General features: G+C 52.5%; 1 protein-coding gene across 1 annotated transcript; it reads right to left on the bottom strand.

Moving 5' to 3' along the window:
• Positions 1–538: 538 nt before the first annotated feature.
• Positions 539–22577, bottom strand: J4E82_010382 (NRPS protein; the record flags this gene model as incomplete). The annotated part of the gene is made up of 8 exons (XM_051736594.1): positions 539–6285; positions 6334–10485; positions 10539–18003; positions 18056–19487; positions 19558–21029; positions 21080–21270; positions 21362–21991; positions 22103–22577. 8 exons carry the CDS (start codon positions 22575–22577, stop codon positions 539–541), a joined length of 21564 nt encoding a protein of 7187 aa, XP_051583654.1.
• Between the last annotated feature and the right edge of the window lie 1459 nt (positions 22578–24036).

Here is a 24036-nt window from a genome sequence, read left to right as displayed (position 1 = left end):
CACATGCGGTGTTGAAGCCTTTACATGGCTAGCCGATGGCTTTGATTGTCCTGTATGTGGTAGTGGTAATCGCGCATATCGTCACTACACGGATGACGAGATCAATACGAGTTGCACGAAGGTAGAAATCCAGAGCATGATGAAGAAAGACTACTACGATGAGGTTCGGCGGCTCTTTGTAAGCGTAGATAGAAGGAATGGGTGGTTGCGGAAGGATACTATAGTACCAACATGTGGGAAGAAGAGGAAACGTTCGCTAAGCGATGTCGGAGGACGAGAGAGGCAGTAGAAGATTTTTGCATGCACAAGACGGTTGACGTAAAGACCGGATGCTGCATTGACATATATAGTGTAAGGAAATTTATTTCATAATGTGAGTGCACTACAAATTCGAACGCGGACGCCGAACGCCCAGGATGTTCAAAAATACTGATAACATACAAAGGAGATAATAAAAACAAGTGAGCGCAGATGACAACCTATACACGAAAAGCCTATAACAACCAAACCAATCTGAACCACTACCGTGTTGCGTCGATTACAAAGCTTGAGAGCTCTTCGTCCTCTTGAATCCAATCCTCTTAGCGAGTGATCCAAAACCGCTAGCCCTCCTCTCTTTGTCTTTCGTCTTCTCCTCAACTCCGATTCTCGCCTTGGCCTTCTCACCCCAAGGGTTCTGCATCTCTTTCTCTATCTGCTTCTTGCGCTCTACAGCGAGTATGCTCACTTGATCGACGAACACGGACTTGTCGAGCAAATCTTCGACCCTAACCTTGAGCCCGTCTTGGTCGAGAATGGACGCAACTTGTGCCAAACCCATGATGTCGCCACCCAGCTGGAAAAAGTCGGAGCCAAGCTCTATGGGTATCGGGGAGCCATGCTCATCATGCAGAATCTGCTCCCAGGCCGATCGCAGAGTCGAGGCGAGGGTAGTAGTCTCGTGACGCGAGAGGCCTGTGTCGGTTGGCAAAGAGACAGGCTGCTTCTCTGTGGACTTCTTGCGCATCTTTTCCGAGTTGACGGTAGTCGAGCTATGGGAGCTGAGTTCTGAGGGGGATGGGAGCAGGCTATGCGGATCCTCCGAGAAGGCGGCAACATTGGCGCACAGCATATCGAATGCGTGTTGTGCAAACTCTGCAGTAATGGTGCTGTTCGGAGCGTACGTCAAAGTGACATCCATTTGGTTACCACGAGATGTTGTATGGATGGAGAAGTCTGCAAAATCTTCTTGTGAGCCCACGGCGCCGATCGTGTACTCGATGCCGCCTAGCTGCATAGTTGGTCGATCATCCTGTATGTTCTGGTCATGTTGCAGGACGCTCGAAAAGTTTGTCCAATCGGGCCACTCTGTGCAGTGTCGTGTGATCTCGCGGAAGCCGAGAGACTCGAACGGCATGTTCGCGATTTGCTGATCTTGGATGAACTTGAGAAGATCCATCACAGTCCACTCAGGACGGTATACAATGCGAACAGGTACCATGTTCAAACAGGGCCCGACGATGTTCTCGACGTTGGCAACACCGCCGTTGCGACCTGATATGACATGACCAAAAACGATGTCAGCCTTGCTTACAAGGCGCGAGAGAGTCGAAGCCCAAGCAGCCTTGGCTACTGTCGCGCTGGTGATGTTGACACCTTTCAGCTTTGGCGCATTGACTCTCTTCTCCAATGTGATTGATTGGCCAGCTGAGCGCTGGTAGTTGGGACCGAATCGGTTCACGATTTCGGTCATCTTGGAACCACGAAGCACTTCTTTCCAGTGCTCGTGGGCACCAGATACGGCCTTTGTAGTTTCCCGTACAAAATTACCGAAGCTTGGAGCAGACGAGACAGGAAGGCCGTTGTACCCATCTTGGAGCGCGCCCAGAATCTTTGACATGCACACTCCGTCGTACTGGGCGTGAGACAGTCGCATAAAGATACGGTATCGTCCCGTTTGCTTTTGCTTTGCAACGACGAACTGGATGAACGCTTCGCCGAGCCTTGGTCCATTCTCACGGTCCTTCTGTCGCAGGTCTGTGGTAAAGGTTTCGATGTCGTCGTCTGTTTGGTGGTAGATGAACTCGGGTTGAAGTTTACGCAACACCACCTGGAGAAAGCGGTCACCGTACGGGACGAACACAGTGCGGAGAATGTCAAAGGCTTGTACCATGCGGTAGGCAGCTTGCTTCAACTTGCGAAGATCGAGTGGTCCATCGCCATCAAGGTAAAAGTAGTTGAGCATCCATTTGGACTCCATGAGGGTGCCGGTAATAGCAAGAGATTGGAAGTCGGTGACGGGGAACACATCAGAGATGCCTCCCTTAAATACTTGCACCTTCGAAATAACGCTATCAACGTTGGGATCGCCAAGCATCGATACGGATCTGTTCGTAGAGCTCTCAACTCCTTCCTGGATTGTATGCGTGGCTAGCGACTTCTGGCTCACTTTGCGGTCGGCGGTCGGCCTCGTTTGGTTCGTCGTAAGCCCTTGCCATCTCTTGAACATTGTTGAATCACGGTTGTTCAGCTCTGATTCGGCAGGGATTTCGCTAGGAGCCATGCTCTTAGTATCGGCGTTGGGATCCGACACGATATCCTGGAATTCACTCCAGATTGATGGGGCTCTGTCGTGAAGGCGAGACCTCGACTGACCTCCAACACTCCTGCCTGCCACTGATCCGCCACCAGCCCGAGACATGACCTCGTCAATGACTTCGCCAGCAACACGCACGACCCGAGCCATGTCGGCGAATGTCGGGTTTTTGAAGACATCGGCCACGGTCATCGACAGGCCCTCCTCTCTCGCAGCCCCAACTAGGCGCATAGCAATGATACTGTCGCCTCCGAGTTGGAAAAAGCTGTCATCCTGCTCGATGGTTTCCTCTACCATTTCCAGCAACTCGCTCCACAAAGTCAGAAGCTTCTTTTCCACGAAGTCTGGTGCAACTTTGGTAGAAGCCTCGGTAGCCAGAACGCCCAAAGTGGCGACCATATCAGCAGCCGTCTGGATCCTATTCTCCGCATTACTGGCGATGCTCATCGCGCGGCGTGAACGTATGGATGCTGCTCTTGTGGAACCTGTTTCATCGATACTTGGTCGTCCACGTTGAGACATGGAAGTCCTTCTTGTAAGCATGCCCGTCATTTGCGTGGTCATCTGATCGATTGTGGCAGATGTGGGTTCGTTAGGTAGCTTGTTCTGCGCTACGATCTGCTCGACAATTTGAGGAACCATCTCGCTGACAATGGACCTGATGAGACTGCTCCAATCAGGTGTTTCAGCTGGAAGTGGCGGCGCCGGAGCGAGATCAGGGAATGTGATTCTTGGTGTGCGAGGTGGTGAGGTTGACCCACTGGATATGCTCGAGCTAGACCTGAGAATCGAAGGACGGGGCTTGGGTAAGTTGAGACGTGAGGGCGCAGGTTGCGCAGGTTTGCCCTTGACGATAACATCCAGCTCTGCAACAGTTTGCTTTGCGTTGTTCAAGGCTTGCACTAGAATCTTTCCCATGAGAGCAGAAACGTTCTTGGCTTCACCATCGGTTACAGCATCACTCCAGTAAGTGAAGCGCACCCCTTCATCGTCGCGAGTGGCATCGATATTGACCGTGATAGCAAACTCGCTAGGATCGTGGCCATCAAGCTGCTCAAACTCAATACCAGAGTCGTCTGATGTGGGCTCTTCGGCACTCGAACGTCTTTGAATCGAAACAGCAGTGTTGAAGAGCGACTTCCCTGATAGTCCGAGATCATGCTGGAATTGGGCAAGCGAGCAATGCTGATGAGGCATGGACTCGACAAAATCAGACTGCACCTTTTCAACAATCTCGAGAAGCGACGTAGCCGGTTTCAATTCGATACGAGAAACCAACATGTTGATGAAAGCGCCGACCGCGCTCTCGATTTTGTCGATCGGTACGTTCCTTCCCGAGGTAAGATAGCCGTAGCACACGTCGGAGGAGTTGGTGTAGGATCGGAGAACTAGAGCCCAAGCTGCAAGAAGGATATTGGCAATAGTAACGTTGCTGCTCTCTGCAAGCTCATGAAGCTCGTCAAAGCGGGTGAAACGCATATCCAGGGATCGGAGCTGTCTTGGTTTGCTTGGGTCCCGAGGTGTGGTCGGGAAGTAGCACGGGCTAACTCCGCGAAGCTTGGCCTTCCAGTATGCTACCGCATCGTCCGCTGGAAGTGCACGCAAGTACTTGATGTAATCGCTATATAGAGGGCCGTCCTCAGATAGACGCCCTTCATATGCTTCCTGAAGATCCTGGCCAATGACGCCCAGAGAGCCTCCATCGATGACGGCGTGATTGACGATGACCTTGACAAAGATCTTTCCCGAGGAGGTCTGAATGACCGCGGCTTGGTGCGGAAGAACGGGCTTCTTCTTTCCGTTGAGAGAGCTATGCTTGATTGACTCGAGTAGAGCCGTCAGTTCAGCATCGGCACACTTGTAGGTAACAATGCCGGAATCGGGACTCTTCACAACAATCTGATCGAAGACGCCTCCCTTGCAGACACTGTCAATGAAGATAGTGCGCAAAGCTGGGTGACGGGCCACGACTTGCTTCCATCCATCCACAACCTTGCTGGCATTGACCGGCCCTCGCTTAGACCTGACTTCGAATGTTGTTGATGACCAGTATGATTCTGGAGACTTGATCTGACTCAAGATCATACCGTCCTGTATGGGGGAACAAGGGTACATGTCTTCTACTTGATCAAAAGACGGAACACCAGCGTGTGGCAGAGTCTTCAAAACCCGATCAAGGCGGCTGTAAGACTCTAGTGGTAGCAGTGGGAAGTCGGCCATAGTGGGTTGTGGCCCATTCGTCTTGGCCAGCTCAGTAGCAATCTCCTCCAACGTGCGTTGGCACTCAGCAATCCACCGGCGAATACCTTTTTGGTTCTTCGAGTAGCGATTGTACATGAAGCTGAGCTGGATTTGACCCTCAGAGACGGAAGCGGAGATTTCAAAGAGTGCCATACGACTGGTTTTGACACCAACGTCGGATGTTTCCTCATCATCATCGCCTTCTACCTGCGCAGGCCTCAAAAGCGAATCGCTTTGTCCAGACTGTTCCTGCCGGCCAAGGTAGTTGAACAAAACTTCCATTGGCGCGTGATTCGCAAAGCGTTGCTTTCCATCATCTGTGAGATAGCGGTGTGCAAAGTAAGGTCTTCCGTTGCTTGCAACCTTGCGACGGGTATCTTTGACTTGTCGGAGCGTGTGTATGACCTCGTCCTCGTCATCACCGATAGGAACAGTGACTGGATAGATTGTCGTGAACCATCCGACGGTCCGCGACAGATCAAGGTTGCTCGCATCCCATACTTCTCGGCCATGTGACTCATTGAACAAGGTAGGGGCCTTGCGGTTGATGAACACACGAGAGAACGAGTGTACAATGGCTGCCAGGAGGATGTCGACAAGGTCCGTCCTGTAAACATGGTGATTGTCGAAAGCCATGGCAGAGAGCTCCTTATTGATGACAAACTCGTCCCTTTCGGAGTCGCCGTAAAGGTTAGGCCGTACGTCCATACCCCAAAAGGCAAAGTTCGCGGGTTCGACGACGAGCGGCTGGCTTTGCACAGCTAGTTGCTGTGATGTTTCCGAAGCATTTAAAGTCTGCATCTCGCACCAAGTTTGGAAGGGGAGACCCCTTGGAAGTGGTTTGACTGGGCCCGACGCAAGGAGGTCTTCCAAGTCGCCAAGCAGGATCCCCCAGCTTACAACATCTACAACGAGATGGTGAGCGGCCATGAAGAGCATCTGATGGCCCTTCAGATTGAAAAGGTCTACTGCAAAGACTGGCCCAGTGTAGATGTCCAGGCTCTTTTGCGTATCCGAAATGATAGCCGCAGCAGCAGAAGCGCTCGGAACGTCGTGTGCCGTGAAAGCGTATGATCCAGAAACCTTCGACATCACGAGCTGCTGCCATTCCCCATCATCGTTCTTGGAGAACCGTGCACGTAGCATTGAATGGCATCCGACGATGGAATCGAAAGCGCGTTGTATCACAGCCGGCTCTACGTATTGCGAGATGCGCAGCGTCGATGACTGGTTGAAGTGTGTACTGCTCTCAATTCTGCCGGTCTCGACATAGAACCGCTGGATGGGAGAGAGTGGGAATGGTCGATCGGTCTGCTCTTTCTCATGGTCCAAGACGACCACAGATTTGACATCAGCCGCTAGGTGAGAGAGGGATTTGGCGCGTAGGACTTGGTTCAAGGTGAGGTTAATGCCTTCACTCCTGCACTTTGCAAGAAGCTTCATTGCAGAAATTGAGTCACCTCCGTGTGCTGATGAGTGTTAGTGAGGTACAAGTTGACTGATTTCAGGATACTCACATAGCCAGGATTTGGACGGCTTGACATCTTCGACAGGGCAGTCCAATACCTTCGCCCATATGCCTCGAAGAACCGTAAGTGCGGCAGCACCAGGTCCTTCCACGTCCTCTACAAGTTCAGCTCCCATGATGCGCTGGTAGGTAGCCTCATCCATTCCCTCCAACCACAAGCCAACTTGTTTCTTGTCCAACTTAGTGGAAGCCAAAGCTGGAATACGAGGTACGGCAATCCAAATGGATGGTACCATATACGACGGTACCAGATCAGCCAACCTTTCTCTTGCACGATTTATCCGCGAGTGCGTCTCCGTGTCCGAAAGGACCATACGCCAGTCCGAGCCGGCGTTTGAAGCGGCCGTTCCAGGAAAGCTAACGACGACCGTGAGTTTCTTGGTGCAAGGTCCGATCTTGGGTAGCTGCACTACCACTTGGTGGACGTTGTCATCCGCATGCACGTTTGCCTCAATCTCGTCAAGCTCGATTCGTTGACCAGCGAGCTTGATTTGATTGTCCCTTCTCCCAATGTATTCAATAGAACCATCGGCAGTGTACTGAACAAGATCTCCGGTACGATATATTCGGGATCCACTATTCGAAGAAAATTCCTTCAAGAATGCTGGGGCTTCTATGAATGCCTCTGCAGTACGATCAGGGTCATTCAGATAACCTCGAGCAAGCAACGGCCCCTCTAGACACAGTTCGGCGGTGGCCCCGATAGGTGCTAGCTCGTGAGGGTTATCAGAGTTGGTGAGCCAAGCCCGACCACTCTTTAGGGCGTGCCCGATGTTTGAGGGATCTCGTTGCGCTGAGACGTGGTCGTTTGCGATAGCAAAGACAGTGCCCTCAGTGGGACCGTAGCCGTTCTGGAGTTTGACACCGGTTGCCCATTTGTCGACAACATCAGAACTCATCGCCTCGCCACCAGCTACCAGAGTTTCCAGTGTGGGTACAGCATTCGGACCGTCCAAAGTGCTAGCTACTGATGGGGTCAAGAAGGCCCAGTTCGCGTTTAGATCCGTTACTGCCGCCGCAAGATTTGTGGTGCGCATTTCGTCGGATGGTACGCAGATCGTTGCGCCGCGTAGAAGAACAGCAAGGGTTTCGCCGACAGAAACGTCGAATAAGAAGGAACAGAACTGGAAGACCCGGGAAGTAGGCGTAACATGGAGTCCTTCGCATATGGCGGCTGAGCTAGAAGCGATACTCTTGTGCTCGATCACCACACCCTTTGGCAATCCTGTGCTGCCAGATGTGAAAATGACGTAGCAGATGTTGTTGCTCTTGGCACGCTGCGACAAAGACATTGAACAGGTAGGCAATTGTCGGATTGCGGATTCGCTGACGCTGAACACATGATCGACCATTTCAACGAAACGGTGTGCGTAAGTTGGCGAGCAAACAACAATAGAAGACTTGCAAGACTCGACGATATGCAGATGTCGCGAAGCCGGGTCTGCCGGAGACAGCGGAACATAGCCGGCACCAGAGATGAGGATGGCCATGATCGCCACGATGGCCCATCGAGACTTGTCTAGGCAGATGGGTATCAGACATTCGGGACCAGCACCAAGTTTCACCAACTCCTGTGCCAGTTGTGATGCCAAGGTACTGAGCTCGCTGTATGAAAGGTCACCGTCAAAGGCGGTCACGGCTGTGGCAGTGGGTTGAGATGCAACCTTCTGGAAAAAGAGCGATGGTATCGTGTCATCGATCAGCTCAGGCTCATACGCATTCCATCTGCGCACAAGCTGCTTGTCTTGGTCGCTGAGAACGTTTACATGTCGAATGTGAGTAACAGATTGGAGCTGTACCAACACTGCCTCGAACTGGTAGATGAGGCGTTGAACATGCCAAAGAGAGATGACGTTCGCATCGAAATGGGCCAACACTTCGGTCTTTGACGAACCCATCTTACACTCAATCACCAGGGGATATGTAAAGAAGTTGCCTTGTTCTTCGTTGTCGTGAACGCTCCACATTGAGTCGGCAAGCTCCTCGTTCTCCGTCTGGATGACAAGAAGATTCTGGAACTCACAAGCAGCTACCATATCATCACCGAGTGCCTTGATAGCGGAAAGACCATGGTGCTGATGAGGTATCCGGTCGGTGACATTTGCCGCTATCGTGTTGAGCAAATCGCTAACGGTGGCTCCACGATCGATCTTCACTCTAGAAGGAACCGTCGTCAGAGTTGGGCCACATACGTCAGTTATACCTGCCACGGCAACGTCTCGGCCAGCCAGGGTCTCTCCGAATACCACGTCATCACTTCCAGTATACGCGGCAATCAGTAAAGCCCAGGCAGCTCGAATGGCGTTTGCTGGTGTGACGTCCGCGTTCTTGCGATGTGCAATCTTCATAGAATGCTGAAACAACTGCCCATTTGGCGGTACATTCGTAGTGGCATGAGATGGTTGAGGGAATTGATACGCGTTGAGCCCCGTCAGGCTCTCCTTCCAGTAGAGATTCGAGTCACTGACGCTGTTGTTGCAGAGGTATTCCACGAATCTGGCATATGGTGTCTGTGGCATGGCCGACGCCCCCTTGGAGTAGATCTGCTGCACGCGCTGGAGCATCAGATATATGCTCCAACCGTCATACAAAGCATGATGCAGTGTCCAGACAAAATAACGTTCTCCGTATCGCGTAGTGACCAAGGTATACGCTGCAAGATGTCCGCCAAGATGCGAAGGAATCTTCGTGGCATCGCCCTCGGCGTCCTTGAGAGATTTTGCTTCTCTCCAATCAATTGGGTCTTTCTTCAGAACAGCTTGCACAAATGTACCAGATGGCATTTGTATGATTCTGGTGCGAAGAATGTCGATCTCTTGAATGGCTGACTGCCAGGCTGCCTTGAACTTCGTCATGTCCAGGGATTTTGGAAGTGCCAAGACGTGCTGCGCGACATATGCACCTGCCTGCTTGATGGAGAGGGTCAATAGTGCATCTTGGAGTGAACTCGTGGGATAGGCATCCTGCAGGTTGTCCTTGGATACTCGGCATTGTTGCACAGCTTCACTCGTTACCTCTGATCTTGTAAGGGAAGTCGGCAGTAGACCGAAAGGCTGTATGACCTTCTCGGCTTGGCTAGACTTGCCAGCACGAGATCCGATCTTGGCTAGATCAGAGAGCTTCGGATTCTTGAAGATATCGATGAAGGATAGCTCCAGTTGTTCAGTGTGGGCCATTGCAACAAGACGCATAGAAGAGATAGAGTCACCGCCGAGACGAACGAAGCTGTCGTCGATACCTACTGCCGAAGATGGCAGACTCAGTACCGAACAGACCGCCTTGTGGATCTTCTTCTCCGCTTCTGTGGTGGGCTTCTTCTTGTTCGCGATGCTCGTGAGTCGATACATAGCCATTGTCTCGCGGTTGAGGTTCTGTACCAAGCTGCGCAGACGATTGCGGTCCAGCTTGCCTGCCGAAGTCCAAGGCAACTTCGTAACAGGAATGAAGATGGCGGGTATCATGTACGAGGGTAGTGAGCCAGCCAGGCCATTCTCAGTGTTCTTGCACATGTCACGAAGGTCGTCGCTGAGCGGAAGAAGTAAATCGTCTGCAGCTGGTAAGTCGGTCGAAACAGGTTGTACGGTTTGCTCTCCATCGACGGGTTGATCTTGGACGACGGCAAAGAACACAGCCAAGGCCTTCGCAGAGCTGGTGCTCGAAGGGGCGACAAGCTCCACTGCAGACTGTACACGCTCGGGAAAGTTCTTCCCCACGTGGAACTCGATTTCACCTAGCTCGATACGTTGACCGTTGAGCTTGATCTGGGTGTCTTTGCGTCCGATGTAGTTGACCGACCCATCGGCGTTGTAGCGGACAAGATCACCAGTCTTGTACATGCGAGCAGTCTCAAAAGAATTGTTGCTGGAGGAGATGGTCTTAGCCCAGGCTGGGTCGTTGATGAAAGCCTTCGCAGTCTTGACCTCGTCATTCAAGTATCCGCGAGCAACGGTAGGCCCTTCAATGACAAGCTCGCCTACACTGCCAACAGGCATGAGCTTATCGTGATTTCGTGGATGTACGATCCAAAGCCGACATCCGCTTCCGGTACCGATAGTACCAGGCTCGGACACAATGAGCTTGTGATCCAGTGTGGACTTGTAAGCGGTAGCAGCTACCACTGAGCACTCTGTGGGTCCGTACGCTATGGACGGTCAGTATGTATCTTCACAAAAGACAAGGGCGTTCTATGCATACCGTTGATGAAACATGTGCTGCTGCCCCACTTCTTGAGAATGGGTCCGGGAAGCGCTTCACCTCCAGAGACAAGCGTCTTCAGACCTGGGACGCGCTCCGGTTCGATAGTTCCAAGAACAGAGGGAGTTAACAGCGACCAGTTAACCCTCAGCTTACGGATGGCGCCAGCAGCGTTGTTCATACGATCGTCTTCTGTTGGCACACACACGGTAGCGCCCACAGTCAGTGCGGAAAGAATTTCAATGCAACTGGCATCGAACGTGTACGAAGCGAATTGAAAGGTGCGTGAGGTTGCGTTGATGTTCATACGACGAGTGAATGCCGCTGCACTCGTGCAAAATGCTTGATGGGGTATGATGGTCCCCTTCGGCTTTCCGGTAGTACCCGACGTGAACAGGCAGTACGCTGCATTATCGGGAGTTGCTGTAGAGCGTGGCTTACTAGATGTTGGTACTCCTAGCTTTCTGATTGATCGCTGATCAACAATCACGGCTGTCTTGGCGACCTCACTTGCTTTGGTGTGGTAACCACGCGAGCAAAGCACCACTGATGCACCGACATCCTCGATGAGTTCGCGAAGCCGGGTTTGTGGATGCTTAGGATCCAGCGGTACGTATGCACCGCCTGCCTTCATGATTGCAATCATACTGACAATGGCGTATGAAGATTTCTCGAAAAGGATAGGAACGAAAGTCTCAGTGGTGACACCGATAGACTGCAGATGGACCGCTAGCTGGTTGGTGATCTTGTCGAAATCTTGGTAGGTGAACGATCCGTCCCAGCCTTCCACAGCTTTTGTCGTACGTGGCCTCGTAAGCGCCTGATCATGAATGACATCGTGCACGCAACGGCGGATGGGCGGCGGAAGCTGGGTGTTCCATTCCATGATTTGACCAAGGCTGCTTTCTGTGAACACGTCCAGTTTGCCGACGGTAAGCTCACTGGCACTACAAGCGACGATGCTGTCCAGGATCTTCTTGAAAGTCTCTGCCATGTTCTGCGCTTGAGATGGGAGGATCCTGTCCTTTGAATAGCCGAAATCGACCGTGATACTTTGGTCGGTGACATCCGCATTGACCGTAACGATGTATTCACCGGCATCTTCAGCTTCCATATCCTCATATAAGAGAGCGGTCTCCTCCGGATCGCTCGATAGACTGCGTCTCTGGAAAGTGAAAGCCGTGTTGAACAATGAGGGAAGTTGCAGCGCATGCTGGATATCGGCAAGAGAGCAACCTTGATGTGAGAGAGCCTCTGTGGAACCTGTTTGGAGAGCTTCCAGGAGCTGAGCGATGGTTGTTTCATCAGAGAAGGATAGGCGCGAGACAACCATATTGACGAAGCAGCCCACCGCTTCATCAATGTTGCTTACGGGAATATCGCGACCGGAAGCAATCAAGCCAAACGACACATCGAAGGTGCCAACGTAGTAATGCAGGGTAAGAGCCCAAGTAAGCTGGAGCACATTCGAAAGGGTGACGCCGTTGTGCTTGCAGAAGTCCTGGACACGACTTGTGCTGCCTAGCTCTATGTCGACAGAGGCAGATTCTGGGGAGCTTGGTATACCATCGTTGAGGGTGGGAAAGAAGCAGGGCTCGATGCCGGCAAGATGAGTCTTCCAGTAGGCAAGATCAGCATCACCAGATCTGGAAAGCAGGTAACCGATGTAGTCAGAATAAAGAGGTCCCGCATCAGCCCGGGTCAACTTCCGTGCGTATGCGCGCGCGAGATCAGCGAGTAGATTGGACACCGAGGTACCATCATTGATAACGTGGCTAAGCTCGAGTTTAAACCATACCTTGCCGGTTTTTGTTTTGCAGATGGTCATACGATGAGGCGGTACAGCTTCTCGGCAGTCGATCGAAGATTGATCTCGCAGAAGATTCGCGACGTGGCTATCATCGCAGTCAGCGAGCATTTGGATCCTTCCAGCTTTCTCTTTGACTACTATTTGATCCTTGGATCCATCCTTTGCAAGGCTGTCGACAAAGATGGCACGCAAGGCTTGGTGGCGGTGTACCACAACTTGCCATGCTTCGGCGAGACGGCGAGGGTCTATAGGGTTGCCGTCGGCAGACTGCACTTGCGAAACAGTGTGGTAAGTGTAGAGCTCGGGATTGCGTGACTGTGTGTGAAGTAGACCTTGCTGCATCGGAGACGCCGGGAATATATCCTCTACGTCAGCGAGTTTGATCCCAGCTGGAAGAATTGCCGAGAGCCTGGAGGTGCCATTGTAGAGGAGAGGCAGGTACTTGAAGTTGCTGAGGCTTTGTTCCTGTCGCACCTGTAGAAGTTCTTCCACAGCGTCCACAAGTGTCTGACGGCACTGGGCAACCCATGCACGGATCTCGCTCTGTCGTCGCATATTGCGATTCCACCCGAATGAGAGCTTGATCGCACCCTGAGACACTGCTGCCGTGATATCGAAAAGCGCGAGTCGTGGCACGTCTATCCCAACTTCGCGGGAATCCACGTCGTCAAGCGCAGTGAACAGCCCGTCTTTGGTGTCTTGGCCTTGGAGCCTTCCGACGTAGTTAAAGACGGCTTCTGCCGGCCAATGACTGGCAAAGCGTGTCTGTCCTTCCTCGGTCAGATTTCGATAAGCGAAGTAGGGACGTCCTTTGTCCGGAGTTCGGTTTCTGAAGTCTCGAACCCAACGAATTGTACTGATCATATCTGTCGCCTCGTCTAAGGGGACAGGGAGATGGATAGGCGTCACAGTGGAGAACCAGCCGATGGTCCGAGACAGGTCCTGACGATTGTTGAAGGTTTCACGACCGTGACCCTCGTTGTGTATCGTGATAGTGGGCCTATCGGAGAAGACCTTGCGGAAAGATTCGAAGAGACCGGCGATCAGGATATCGAGGGTTTCGGTAGCTAAAGCGTCCTGTGCACCGAGGAGAAGCATAGTGTCACGAGTAGATAGCTGCAGATCCTCTTCCACTACATCTCCACTGAGGTTGGGTCGACCTTCCATTCCCCAGTAGTCGAGATCTCCTGGTGCAATATCGCCGACCGGGAACACTCTCCTGGCACTCTCTTGCTTGGCCTGAAGTGACTGCTGCTGCAACCACATATGATAAGGCATGCTTTGAGCCGCTGGTTGAAGACCCTGGAGTAAACCCTGAAGATCCTCAAGGAGGATACCCCAAGACACCACGTCGATGACTAGATGATGAGCAACAAGAGCTATAGCTTGAGAGAATGTTTCGTCAACATCAAATAGCTCTACAGCAAAGGTTGGACCTTTAGTGATATCCAGGGTCGCCTGGCTGTGGTCGATGATGGGCCGCAAGGTGGCATCATTTCCTGCTTGGACGTGGTGGTGACGAAGTCTGAACGAGCTTGGAACATCCTTCTCAATCCGCTGTTTCCAAACGTCTGCTTCGTTCTTGAAGAAGCGCGCACGGAGCATAGGATGAGTTTTGACGAGAACCGTCAGTGCTGATCGAAGCTCTTCAACTTCGACGTTCCTAGAAAGACGGAACAGCTCAGTCTGATTGAAGTGGTTGTGTTTATCGCCCACAGCATTGAAAAAGACCTTCTGGATTGGCGAGATATCGAATGGCAAGTCGTACTCCTTGGCTTCAGTCGCCACTTGTGAGCTCTGAGAGAGATCAACTGTAGAGGCCATAGCCGAGATGGATTTAGAGCGGATGATGTCTTGTACACTTATCGGGAACCCTTGCGCTCGGCATTGCGACGAGACTTGCATAGCGGCAATCGAGTCACCACCGAGATGCAAGAACGACTGGTTTAGACGAACATCAGCGATAGAAAGGTTCAAAACCTTGGCGAAAATCGCCTGTAGTTTCTTCTCGACGACACTCCCATTTGTGACTTCAGTATCATCCGTTCCCATGGCGGAGATCTGCCGGTATGTCGGCTGGTCCATGTCTTCGACCCACTGAAGTACACGCCTTCGATCCATCTTCCCGGACGGCATCAATGGGAACCTTTCGACAGCAATCCACAGAGATGGTATCATGTAGGCAGGTAGGCGTTCGCAGAGACCATCTCGAATGGTTGCAATGTTCAGTGAAGCGCTTTCTTGCGGCAGGATTCGCAATGCGTTGTCGGCGTCTGTTGTCGTTACCGCCATGTTCTGGAGCGAGATGATGGCGACTAATCGCTTGGCACAGGGTCCAGTCGTAGGTACCGAGGCCAAGGCGCTCTGCACCATATGATCGTCCAGCAGTTTATGCTCAACTTCCGACAACTCTAGTCGTTGGCCTCGAACCTTGGTTTGTAGATCTTTGCGGCCAAGATACAGCATAGTTCCATCCTCGTTGTACTTGACCAGGTCTCCGGTCTTGTAGATTCGTATGGGTTCGCTCACAAGGCCTGTAGACCACTTCACGTGGTTCACAAAAACCTCGGCTGTCTTCTCCGGATTGTTAAGATAGCCGGCTCCGACAGCACCGCCTTCAAGCAAAAGCTCGCCGATGGCACCGACCGGCGCAAGAGCGTGATGGTTGTTTCTCGATACAACCCATCCTCGCGACGTGACAGCTTTACCAAGATTGTTGGGTTTCGTGTGAGGCATCATAATGTTGGAAGTCGCAAGGGCGGCGCATTCGGTCGGCCCGTAGCCATTGCCGAGATTGACTTTGTCTGCCCAAGTGGCCAGATCCTGCTGAGACATGGCTTCTCCAACAAGGAACAGGGTCTCGAGTTTTGGTACCTCAGACGGTGAGATCATGCGAACGACTGATGGGGTAATAGTTGCCCAGTTGACGTTGAATTTATTGATGACCCCAACGAGATCGTTTGTGCGGGAAGCCTGGTCAGGCACGCATACAGTCCCACCCTGCATGAGCGTGCTGAATATCTCAATCAAGCAAGCATCGAATGTATAAGAGGCGAACTGCAGAACCCTGGATGCCTGAGAGATCTTCAGCCCCGGAGCAAATGCCGTAGAACTGGTAACCCAATGAGTGTGATGTACCACGGCGCCCTTGGGCTTACCGGTCGATCCAGAGGTATAGAATGCGTAAGCCGGAGAATCGCTGTGTACAGAAGGGAGACTGGGTAGACGACCGGGGAGAGTTTCAGTAGCTTGCCGGTCCACAACCACAGTGCTGCATGGTATGGATTGACAGAGCTCCTGATACTGTGGGGCACAAAGGAGAAGATCGGCATCATTGTCGGAGACTATCTCGCGAAGGCGCAGTACAGGTGCTTCGAAGTCCAAGGGAACAAATGCCGCTCCTGCTTTGAGTACGGCGAGGATGGCTACGATCGTCCACCCTGACTTGTCAAAGCAGAGAGGAACAAATTGTTTCGGCTTTACACCAAGGCGGATCAGCCGATGTGCGAGTGCAGATGATCGATCGTCAAGCTCGCGGTATGACATGACACCGGTATCCCAGGCATCAATGGCGGGTGAAGTAGGGCGAAGCGCAGTCTGGTCCTCCGCAATCACACTGTGGATGCACCTAGGGATGACTGGCACTGGCTCGCTGTTCCAGGAACTGATTGTCTTGCGGTCCGCCGGGTTGACCATGTCAAGGTCATCCAGGCTTCGCACAATGTTATCGGCGCCGTTCAACTGTGTGAGAATAAAATCGAATTGTTGGACCATGCGCTGAGCCAGCCATCTCTCGACAACGCGGTCGTCGAAGAGGGCTTCAACTTGTACACCAGTCGAGTTGACCTTGCAGTTGAAGACGAACGCATAGCTGAAGAAGTCGGTTCCAATGGTGTTGGCGCTCACCATGTTCCATAGCGGGCTCTCAGCGTCAAAATCGTCACCCGATTCGATGCCCAAGAAGCTCTGGAAATCGCACGCTATTGCAGTCTCGGAGCTGAGTTTGCTGATGTGTTGCAAACCCGCAAACTGATACGGGAGCGAAAGTGAAGACTGTTTCTGTGTCTCCTTGAGATACTCGTGCACTGTCAAAGTGCGGTTGAGTCGTAACCGGACAGGTGCGGTTGTGATGGTAGGACCGATGATAGACTCAATGCCAGGAACAGAAGCCTCACGGCCACTGTTGGTCTCGCCCCAAATCACGTCATCTGAACCCGAATATGTTGCAAGGAGAATACCCCATGCAGCACGGATCATGGAAGGAACGGTAACCTCGAGGCCTGGATTACGTGTGAGCTGCACAGAGTGTAGCAACTGACCGTTGGCTTCCACACGGTGGTCTGGGGATGGTAGCTGAGGGAATTGTGCAGCCGTGACATTGTCGAGCTGCGAGAGCCAGAAATCATCGGACTGCTTCTGATCCAGACTGGAGATGTATTTCACGAACCGCGAGTAGGGCACAGTGGTGGGAATGCTCTGCACCTCACTGCGATAGTGGGCCTCGACTTTTCGGAACAACGCCGTCCAGCTCCAACCGTCGTAAACGGCGTGATGGGCAGTCCACACAAAGAACATGGAGTCGGTGTTCTCACCGACGAGTGTGAATGTTGTCAAAGGCGCGCCGTTCTTGGCAGGAAGCTGCCTAGTGGTCTCGTTGATATCTTGGATATCGGGGAGGGATTGCCACTTGATGTCTTCGCGGATGACTACTTGCACGAAGCCATGCTCCTCGGAATATACGATACGAGTGCGCAGAGTTGCCTCGGTAGCGATGACAGCTTTCCAGGCCTCTTTGAAACGCGGAATGTCGATATCAGGTGGCAATCGGTAGATAGGCTGCACAACATAGGTTCCTGGGTCCTTGTTGGTAAGCATGACAAGACCTTCCTGGAGCTTGCTGCATGGGTAGATGTCTTCGATAGAGTCGGCAAAGACACCACATTCAGATGCAGCCAAGGCTACAATAGCCTGACGGGAGGACGCAGGAAGCAATTCCATGGGCAGAGTGTCCACCTCAGACTTCGCGGCGTCATCGGATGACAGTATAATTGCAGTGGCCGCCATATCCAGCAGCTTGGGTTGAGCGAAGACATTGGCAACGTTGAGCATGACGCCATCTTTCCTCGCCGCTGTGACGAGCTTCATGGCGCTGATGGAGTCACCACCAAGGCGGAAGAATGAATCTTCAGCACCTACTGCGCCTGCATCGATCTTCAACACCGACGCCCAGAGACGCGCCAACATGACTTCAGCGTCTCCAGCAGGCGCGCGACCGCTCTTACCTGCCAGGCGGAAAGGCGTGAGGTTCGACTCAGGAAGAGCAGCCGCCAGAGAGCGTAGCACCTTGCGGTCAAGTTTGCCGGACGTCGTCATAGGCATGCGAGTGACTGGCATGAACATGGAGGGCACGTAGTAGACAGGAAGTGCATTCGCAAGTGCGATCTCGACCTTCTTTGCAACTTTTCGTACCGACTCGCTCATCTCGCAGATTGCAGCTGGATTTTCATCCTCCGACAAGCACATAAAGGCTACGAGTGCCTTGGTCTTGTTGCTGTCGTTGAACTTGACTAGTTCGACAGCCGATTTGGCGCCGGCAGGTAGGTTCAGCTTGAGGTGATGTTCAATCTCGCCCAGCTCAATGCGTTGTCCATGCAGCTATGCCAAATCAGTCCTTGATGATTGAGTAGGAATTTAGTCAGACACTTACTTTGACCTGGGAGTCCTTCCTGCCCAAGTAGATCATGTCACCATCAGAGGTGTATTGAACCAAGTCACCGGTGCAGTAAAACCTACGTCCTGTGGGACCCATGACACGAGCCCACTCAGGGTCCATGATGAATGCGGCTTGTGTCTTCTCAGCGTCGTTGAGATATCCACGGCTAAGGATAGGACCTTCGAGAATCAATTCTCCCTTGCATCCAATGGGCATCAAGCGGTCACGGTTTTCAGCATCAACGACCCATCCAATACATCCGATTGCCTTGCCGATATTAGTGGCCTCGCCCCGACCGTCGCTGAAATCCTTGAAGGCCGAGTTGATAGACGCCTCACTGGGCCCATACATTCCGACGAGGTGGACATGCTGACTCCAGAGCTCGATCAGCGCTTTCGTGAGAGGCTCCGCGCCAAGGCAGAGGCTTTTGATTGAAGGAACCTGCGCCGGCGTGAGGAGCGCCGCGACAGTTGGGGTGAGATCCATCTTGTTCGCCTTCAACCTCGCAATCGCGCCGGGAAGATCATTGACACGATCACCCTCGGAGGGAACGCATACACAGCCACCTCGCTGAAGAGTAGTGAACATCTCTTCGAGCGAGTTGTCGAACGTGTACGAAGCAAATTGGAGCATGCGCGAGTCTCGGTTGATGCCGAATTTGGAGCCGTGAGCTTCCGCACTGGTAGCTATAGCTGAGTGCTCGAGCACAACACCCTTTGGTCGCCCTGTGCTTCCACTTGTGAAGATAACAAAGACTGGGTTGTGCGGCCGAACACTGGGGCAAGCAGGGCCGTCGATCGCCGGCAAGCTTTCCAAAAATGCAGCGTCTACTACGATGATGTTGGGTACAAGTCCGTCGAACTTCTCTGCGCGCGCGGAAGTGGTGAGCACCACTTGCGCGGCAGCATCTTCGAGACGGGTCTGCAGCGCTGGGGCAGGGTGTGCTGCATCGAGTGGCACAGCGGCACCACCCGCTTTGAGAACGGAGAGCATAGCAATGATGGCGAAAGCACTCTTGTCAAAACAAGTGGGTACGAAAACCTCAGGTCCGACACCGAGTTGGACCAAATGATGTGACAAGCGGTCTGTGACGGCTCTCAGCTGACCGTACGTGTATTCGCCGTCGTGTGCACATATTGCTGGTGCTTCTGGTTGAGCTTTAACCCATCGCGCAAATATATCGTGCACACACTCGTTGATAGTTGGCGGCATGACATTCCATTTCTGTAATTGTTGCAGATGCCTTGGGCTGAGATGATCCAAGGCCGAGATGCGACGTTTGGCGTTGAAGACGATGTTCTCAAGAGCCCGCACGAAGGTATTGGCAACGTTCCTGGCCTGTACGGCGGTGAGATGATCGGTCCAGTAGTCGAGATCCACAGCCGCAGCTTCATCTCCGACCTCGATGTTCACGCTGACTGGGTACCTATGCAACATGTCAGCGATGTTCCTGAAACAGTTTTGTGGCAGTGCCTTCTTGGATAGAACAAACTTACTCAGTTGGGTCGTAGATCGGGCGAACCTCCCGAAGATGAACATCTTCTTCCTGGCGGCCTTGTTCCTGGGGAAGACGACGATATGAGAGCGCAGTGTTGAAGAGACTGGCACCAGAAAGCTCAAGCACGTGCTGAACATCGGGCAGCGCTATGTGGCGATGTGGCAAGGCTTCCATGTAGTCTCTTTGTACGTCTTGGAGGATATCGAGGAGACAGCGAGATCCGTCCGAGAGGTTCACACGGCAGACGAGTGTGTTGATCAGCGGGCCGACAATACTTTCTACTCCATGGACTTCTTCCGCATCACGCGCGGACGTTAGATAGCCGAACGTGACGTCGTTGCTTCCAATGTAGCAGCTGAGTGTCAGTGCCCATGCAGTGTGAAAGACATTCGACAGGGTGATGCCGTTGGTGTTGCAAAAATGCTGCAAGTCGGCTAGGCTGATACTAGTGAGATCGAGGCGGATGGTGATAAGTTCCTTCGGTACAGTCTGACCAAGTCCATCATCAAGGGTCGGGAAAGAGCAGACTTCACTACCTCCAAGATAAGATTTCCAGAATTCAAGACTGGATTCCTCGGGCTGTTTCGCAAGCCATGCGATGTAAGCGCTGTATGGGGTGCCATCGAGGAGGGTTTCGCTCGCACATGCCTTCCTGAGTTCTTCGGCTAAGAGACTCATAGAATGACCGTCCATGATAGCATGGCTTATGTCAAGCGAACAGTAGGTTCTCTGATCGGTGGTCGTACAAATGGTGAAACGGTGGTTCGGACATCGGCCGTGGTTGTAACTAACGGAGCGTTGCTCTTCGATCAGTCTGATAGCATCGGTCTCGTCTGACGCCTCAAGATACACAATGTTGGCGTCGATGTGCTTGAGGACGACCTGGTTGTAAAGACCCTTAGCACCAACGTTCTCGATGAAGACAGTGCGCAATGCTGGATGCCGTTCGACTACCTGTTGCCAAGCACCAGCAACTGCCTCTAGCGAGATCTGTTCATTCAAGGTGGTGACCTCATGGAGAGTTGCCGCAGCATAAAACCCGGCGTCTTTGCTTTGCGAGAGGAGCAACCCCTCTTGCATTCTTGAACAAGGATAAATATCCTCTACGTCGGTGTCCAGAATACTCATGGCCGAGAGACTGTCAATCATAGTAGTGAAGCTTTCATCTGTCAATGAAAGTAATGGGAAGTCGCTCAACGTTGGCTTAGGGTCGAGAAGTGTCAGACCCCGGATCATGTTGGATATGGTGTTTTGGCATTCCGAGACCCATTGTTGGATGAGTGACTGATGCTTCATATGCCGATTGAATGTGAAAGCAACCTTGAGGTGCCCTTTGAAAACAAAGGCGGAGATCTCAAAGAGACCCCATCTGCAGGTTTCGTGGCCAAAGTCGGACGTGCCGCCAGCCTTGCCTGTCTCACCAGCCATGGTACCTGACGGCTGAAGCAAGGCGTCTGCCCTCTCGAGTTGCTTTCGAAGAAGTCAGTGAATGAGTGGTGGCAAGCCTTCATGCAACATACCTGGTACTGGCCGAGATAGTTGAACAAGATCTCCATGGGCCAATGAGTGTCAAAATTCTCCCGGCCCTCCTCAGTAAGACATCGCCTGGCAAAATATGGACGTCCATTACCAGGAATTCGCCGTTTGAAATCTTTGATCTTTCGGACGGTATCCGTAGGATCCTTTGATGGTGACACAAGAATTGGAGACACTGGCTGGCTGTTAGCGCATTCTCAACCGAGCATCATGGAGCGGTCGCATCGAGGGAGAAGATCCGAACAACGCGGACGGAGTGTACGTACGCGCTGTGAACCACCCGACAGTTCGGGTGATATCAATGTCTGAGTCCCACGGTTCGCGACCGTGTCCCTCATTGAAGATAGCAGGCACAGGCCTGTCTGTAAAGACATGTGACCAGGACTGTATTAAGGATGCGAGCAAGACTTCGACCGGCTCAGTCTTGTAGGCAGTATGGCAGTTGGTCAGGAAAGCGGAACTAAGATCCTTATCTAGCTCAAAACTGGCATGGCTAGCATTGCCGTACGTATTATCTTGATGTTGAATGCCCCAGTATGTGAAGTCCATGGGAGGAACATCAACAGCTGGGAAGACTTCATCAAGTTCGAGAGACTCGGCGTGGTCACGTTGCAGCTCGGCCCACTTCTGGAAAGGAAGGGCAGGTGCAAGTAGTTGTCCACCTTTGAGGATCTCTTCAAGCTCTTCGAGCAGCAACCTCCACGTGACCAGATCGACAACCAAATGGTGACCTGTCAGAAATGCATACTGCTCTTCACCAAAATCGAAGAAGTCGGCAGCAAATAGTGGGCCAGTCACGTGATCGAAGCATTGCTGCGAGTCTGCAATCTGAGTGTCGATCTGAGCTTGTGATGTTACAGCCAAATGACGAAAGCGATAAGAGCCTTCGATATCGTCTAGGGTCACAGTCAGCAACAGGCGAACAATTTACATCCCCTGGCAGGATAATATACAACGATGTGGAGATCGGAATATTGACGGATATATGGTTATGCAGGCTGACTTACTTGTGAGACGTTGTTGCCATCCATGTTCAGGCGATTGAGTGAACCTTGCTCGCAGCATGGAGTGGCGTGTCACGAGTTGTTGCACTGCCGATTGGAAATCGCCGGCATCGGTCTTACGTGCCACTCGGAGATAAAAAGATTGGTTGAAATGGCCGTTTGTATTCGGACGTTTGAAAAAGAGTGACTGGATGGGTGAGAGATCGAAATCCTCGTCAAAGTATTCCTCATGGTCGTAGGCTGAGTTCCCGACTTCTTTGACTGCGGCCGATAACTGTGTGATGGACTTGCTGCGCAAGACCTCTTGAACGCCAAGACTCATGCCTTCTTTGCGACATTGACCGACGACCTGCATAGCAGAGATGGAATCTCCTCCTATCGACAGGAAGGATTGATCCAGAGGAACATGAGGTAAGTTGAGGACATGAGCCCAGATAGCTTGTAGGCTCTCCTCGACATTACTGATTGTTGATGACATCTTGGGAAGTGTGTGGTTCCTAGCGGACGATACGTGAGCAAATGGATATGGTGGTTAGTGACCAAAGCGATGCTACGTGAAGGCATGGACCGTGTTAAGGGTCCCTTCGAATCAGTCGCGCGCGACGACATCGTCACCAGCAAAAGAGGCAGCCACGGGAAACGGAGAAGCCACTTACCAAGATCGAATGTGTTGTGCGTCAGGGAACTGTGGATTAGCGACGATATGGTCAAGTTCACGTACCGTATTTTACAACTCTTGTTGCAAGCGAGAGGGATAGAAAATGCACAAGTGGCTTTTGTCCAGCTAGTAGAACAGAATTGGTATGGAAATCAAGAGATTCTAGAATCAATCACACCGGAATTCCTGGGATGAAAATGGTGGAAAGTCTCAGTATGGGCCTCAAGTTCAGCTCCTGCATATACCGCCTGGGATCGCCCCTCGGAGGCAGGGACAGATACTCCTGAATCCCTAACCACCTAATACGGGGGTATCCGCATTGCGGTGAAATCATTACATGTTATTCTTGTCTGTTTCAAGCCACATGGTCTGGAGAAGCATGGTATGCGATGGCGAACAGCCGGTGCCTGCAGACAGGCATTGTCTTCGAGAACGAAGAAGCACTAAGTGCAAGGGCCTGCACGCGGCCATGAGCAGATAGGGGATGTATGTAATTGGCGACGCCTGCGGTGTACAAACGAGGGAGACCACCAGGACGGATGGCGGTGGACACTATGGCAGGTTTCTTTTCGAGTTCCACCAAAAGTAGTGCGGACCAAAATGCTCGAGGCCAAAAAGCAACAGGCGGCTCCTTAGTCGCTGGGGGCCACGATCGCCATGGCTATGAGCGTCGCGTGTCCGCGAGGCTGGCTGTAACGCGGTCGACCTTCAGAGTGCGGTTAAGTCTCTGCAGATGTAGCGGCGGGTTAATGGGTGCATATTGTGGCGTGCGTACGAACACGAGAAGGTCTGACGCGGCGGAGGGTATGGGTGAGAGGTGAGGTTCAACGCGTCGGTGGCTCGCTGACTCCTGCTGGTTGGGGCAAAACGCGCGAAAACAAAAATGCGGGGCGCTTATGGAACTGCCTCACGCTTGACCGCATCGGGTACTGGCCTAGCCTGGGCATGATCGGATGCTCTTCTCCGCCTTGGAGCTGCCACGGGGCAGGCTTCGCTCTCCGTTTCTCATGCCTCTCTTCATTCGCCCTGCGCCTGCGCCTACGAGCTTAGAGCCAGCTGTCGCTTGTCACCTGCCCAAGGGGAATCTGCTTCGCGCTGTCTCCATTACCAGTCGATAGTCGCCAGTCTGAGCTTGGGGAGCCTCCAACGCTTCCAGGGCACAATCCCGCCACTACGATTCACGCCCCGCTGTCAGTCCCTTTACGGTTTTCTTCCTGCGCCACGTCCCACCTCTTCATTTCTCGTAGATGCATATTTGGAACGGCTGCTCAACCCGGCG

This window comes from Alternaria postmessia, assembly GCF_024291825.1.
Source record: "Alternaria postmessia strain BMP 2775 chromosome Unknown scaffold_122, whole genome shotgun sequence".
NCBI classification, from domain to species: domain Eukaryota; kingdom Fungi; phylum Ascomycota; class Dothideomycetes; order Pleosporales; family Pleosporaceae; genus Alternaria; species Alternaria postmessia.
The sequence above is the reverse complement of the archived record's forward strand: the minus strand, read 5'-3'. Positions and strand labels throughout refer to the sequence as shown.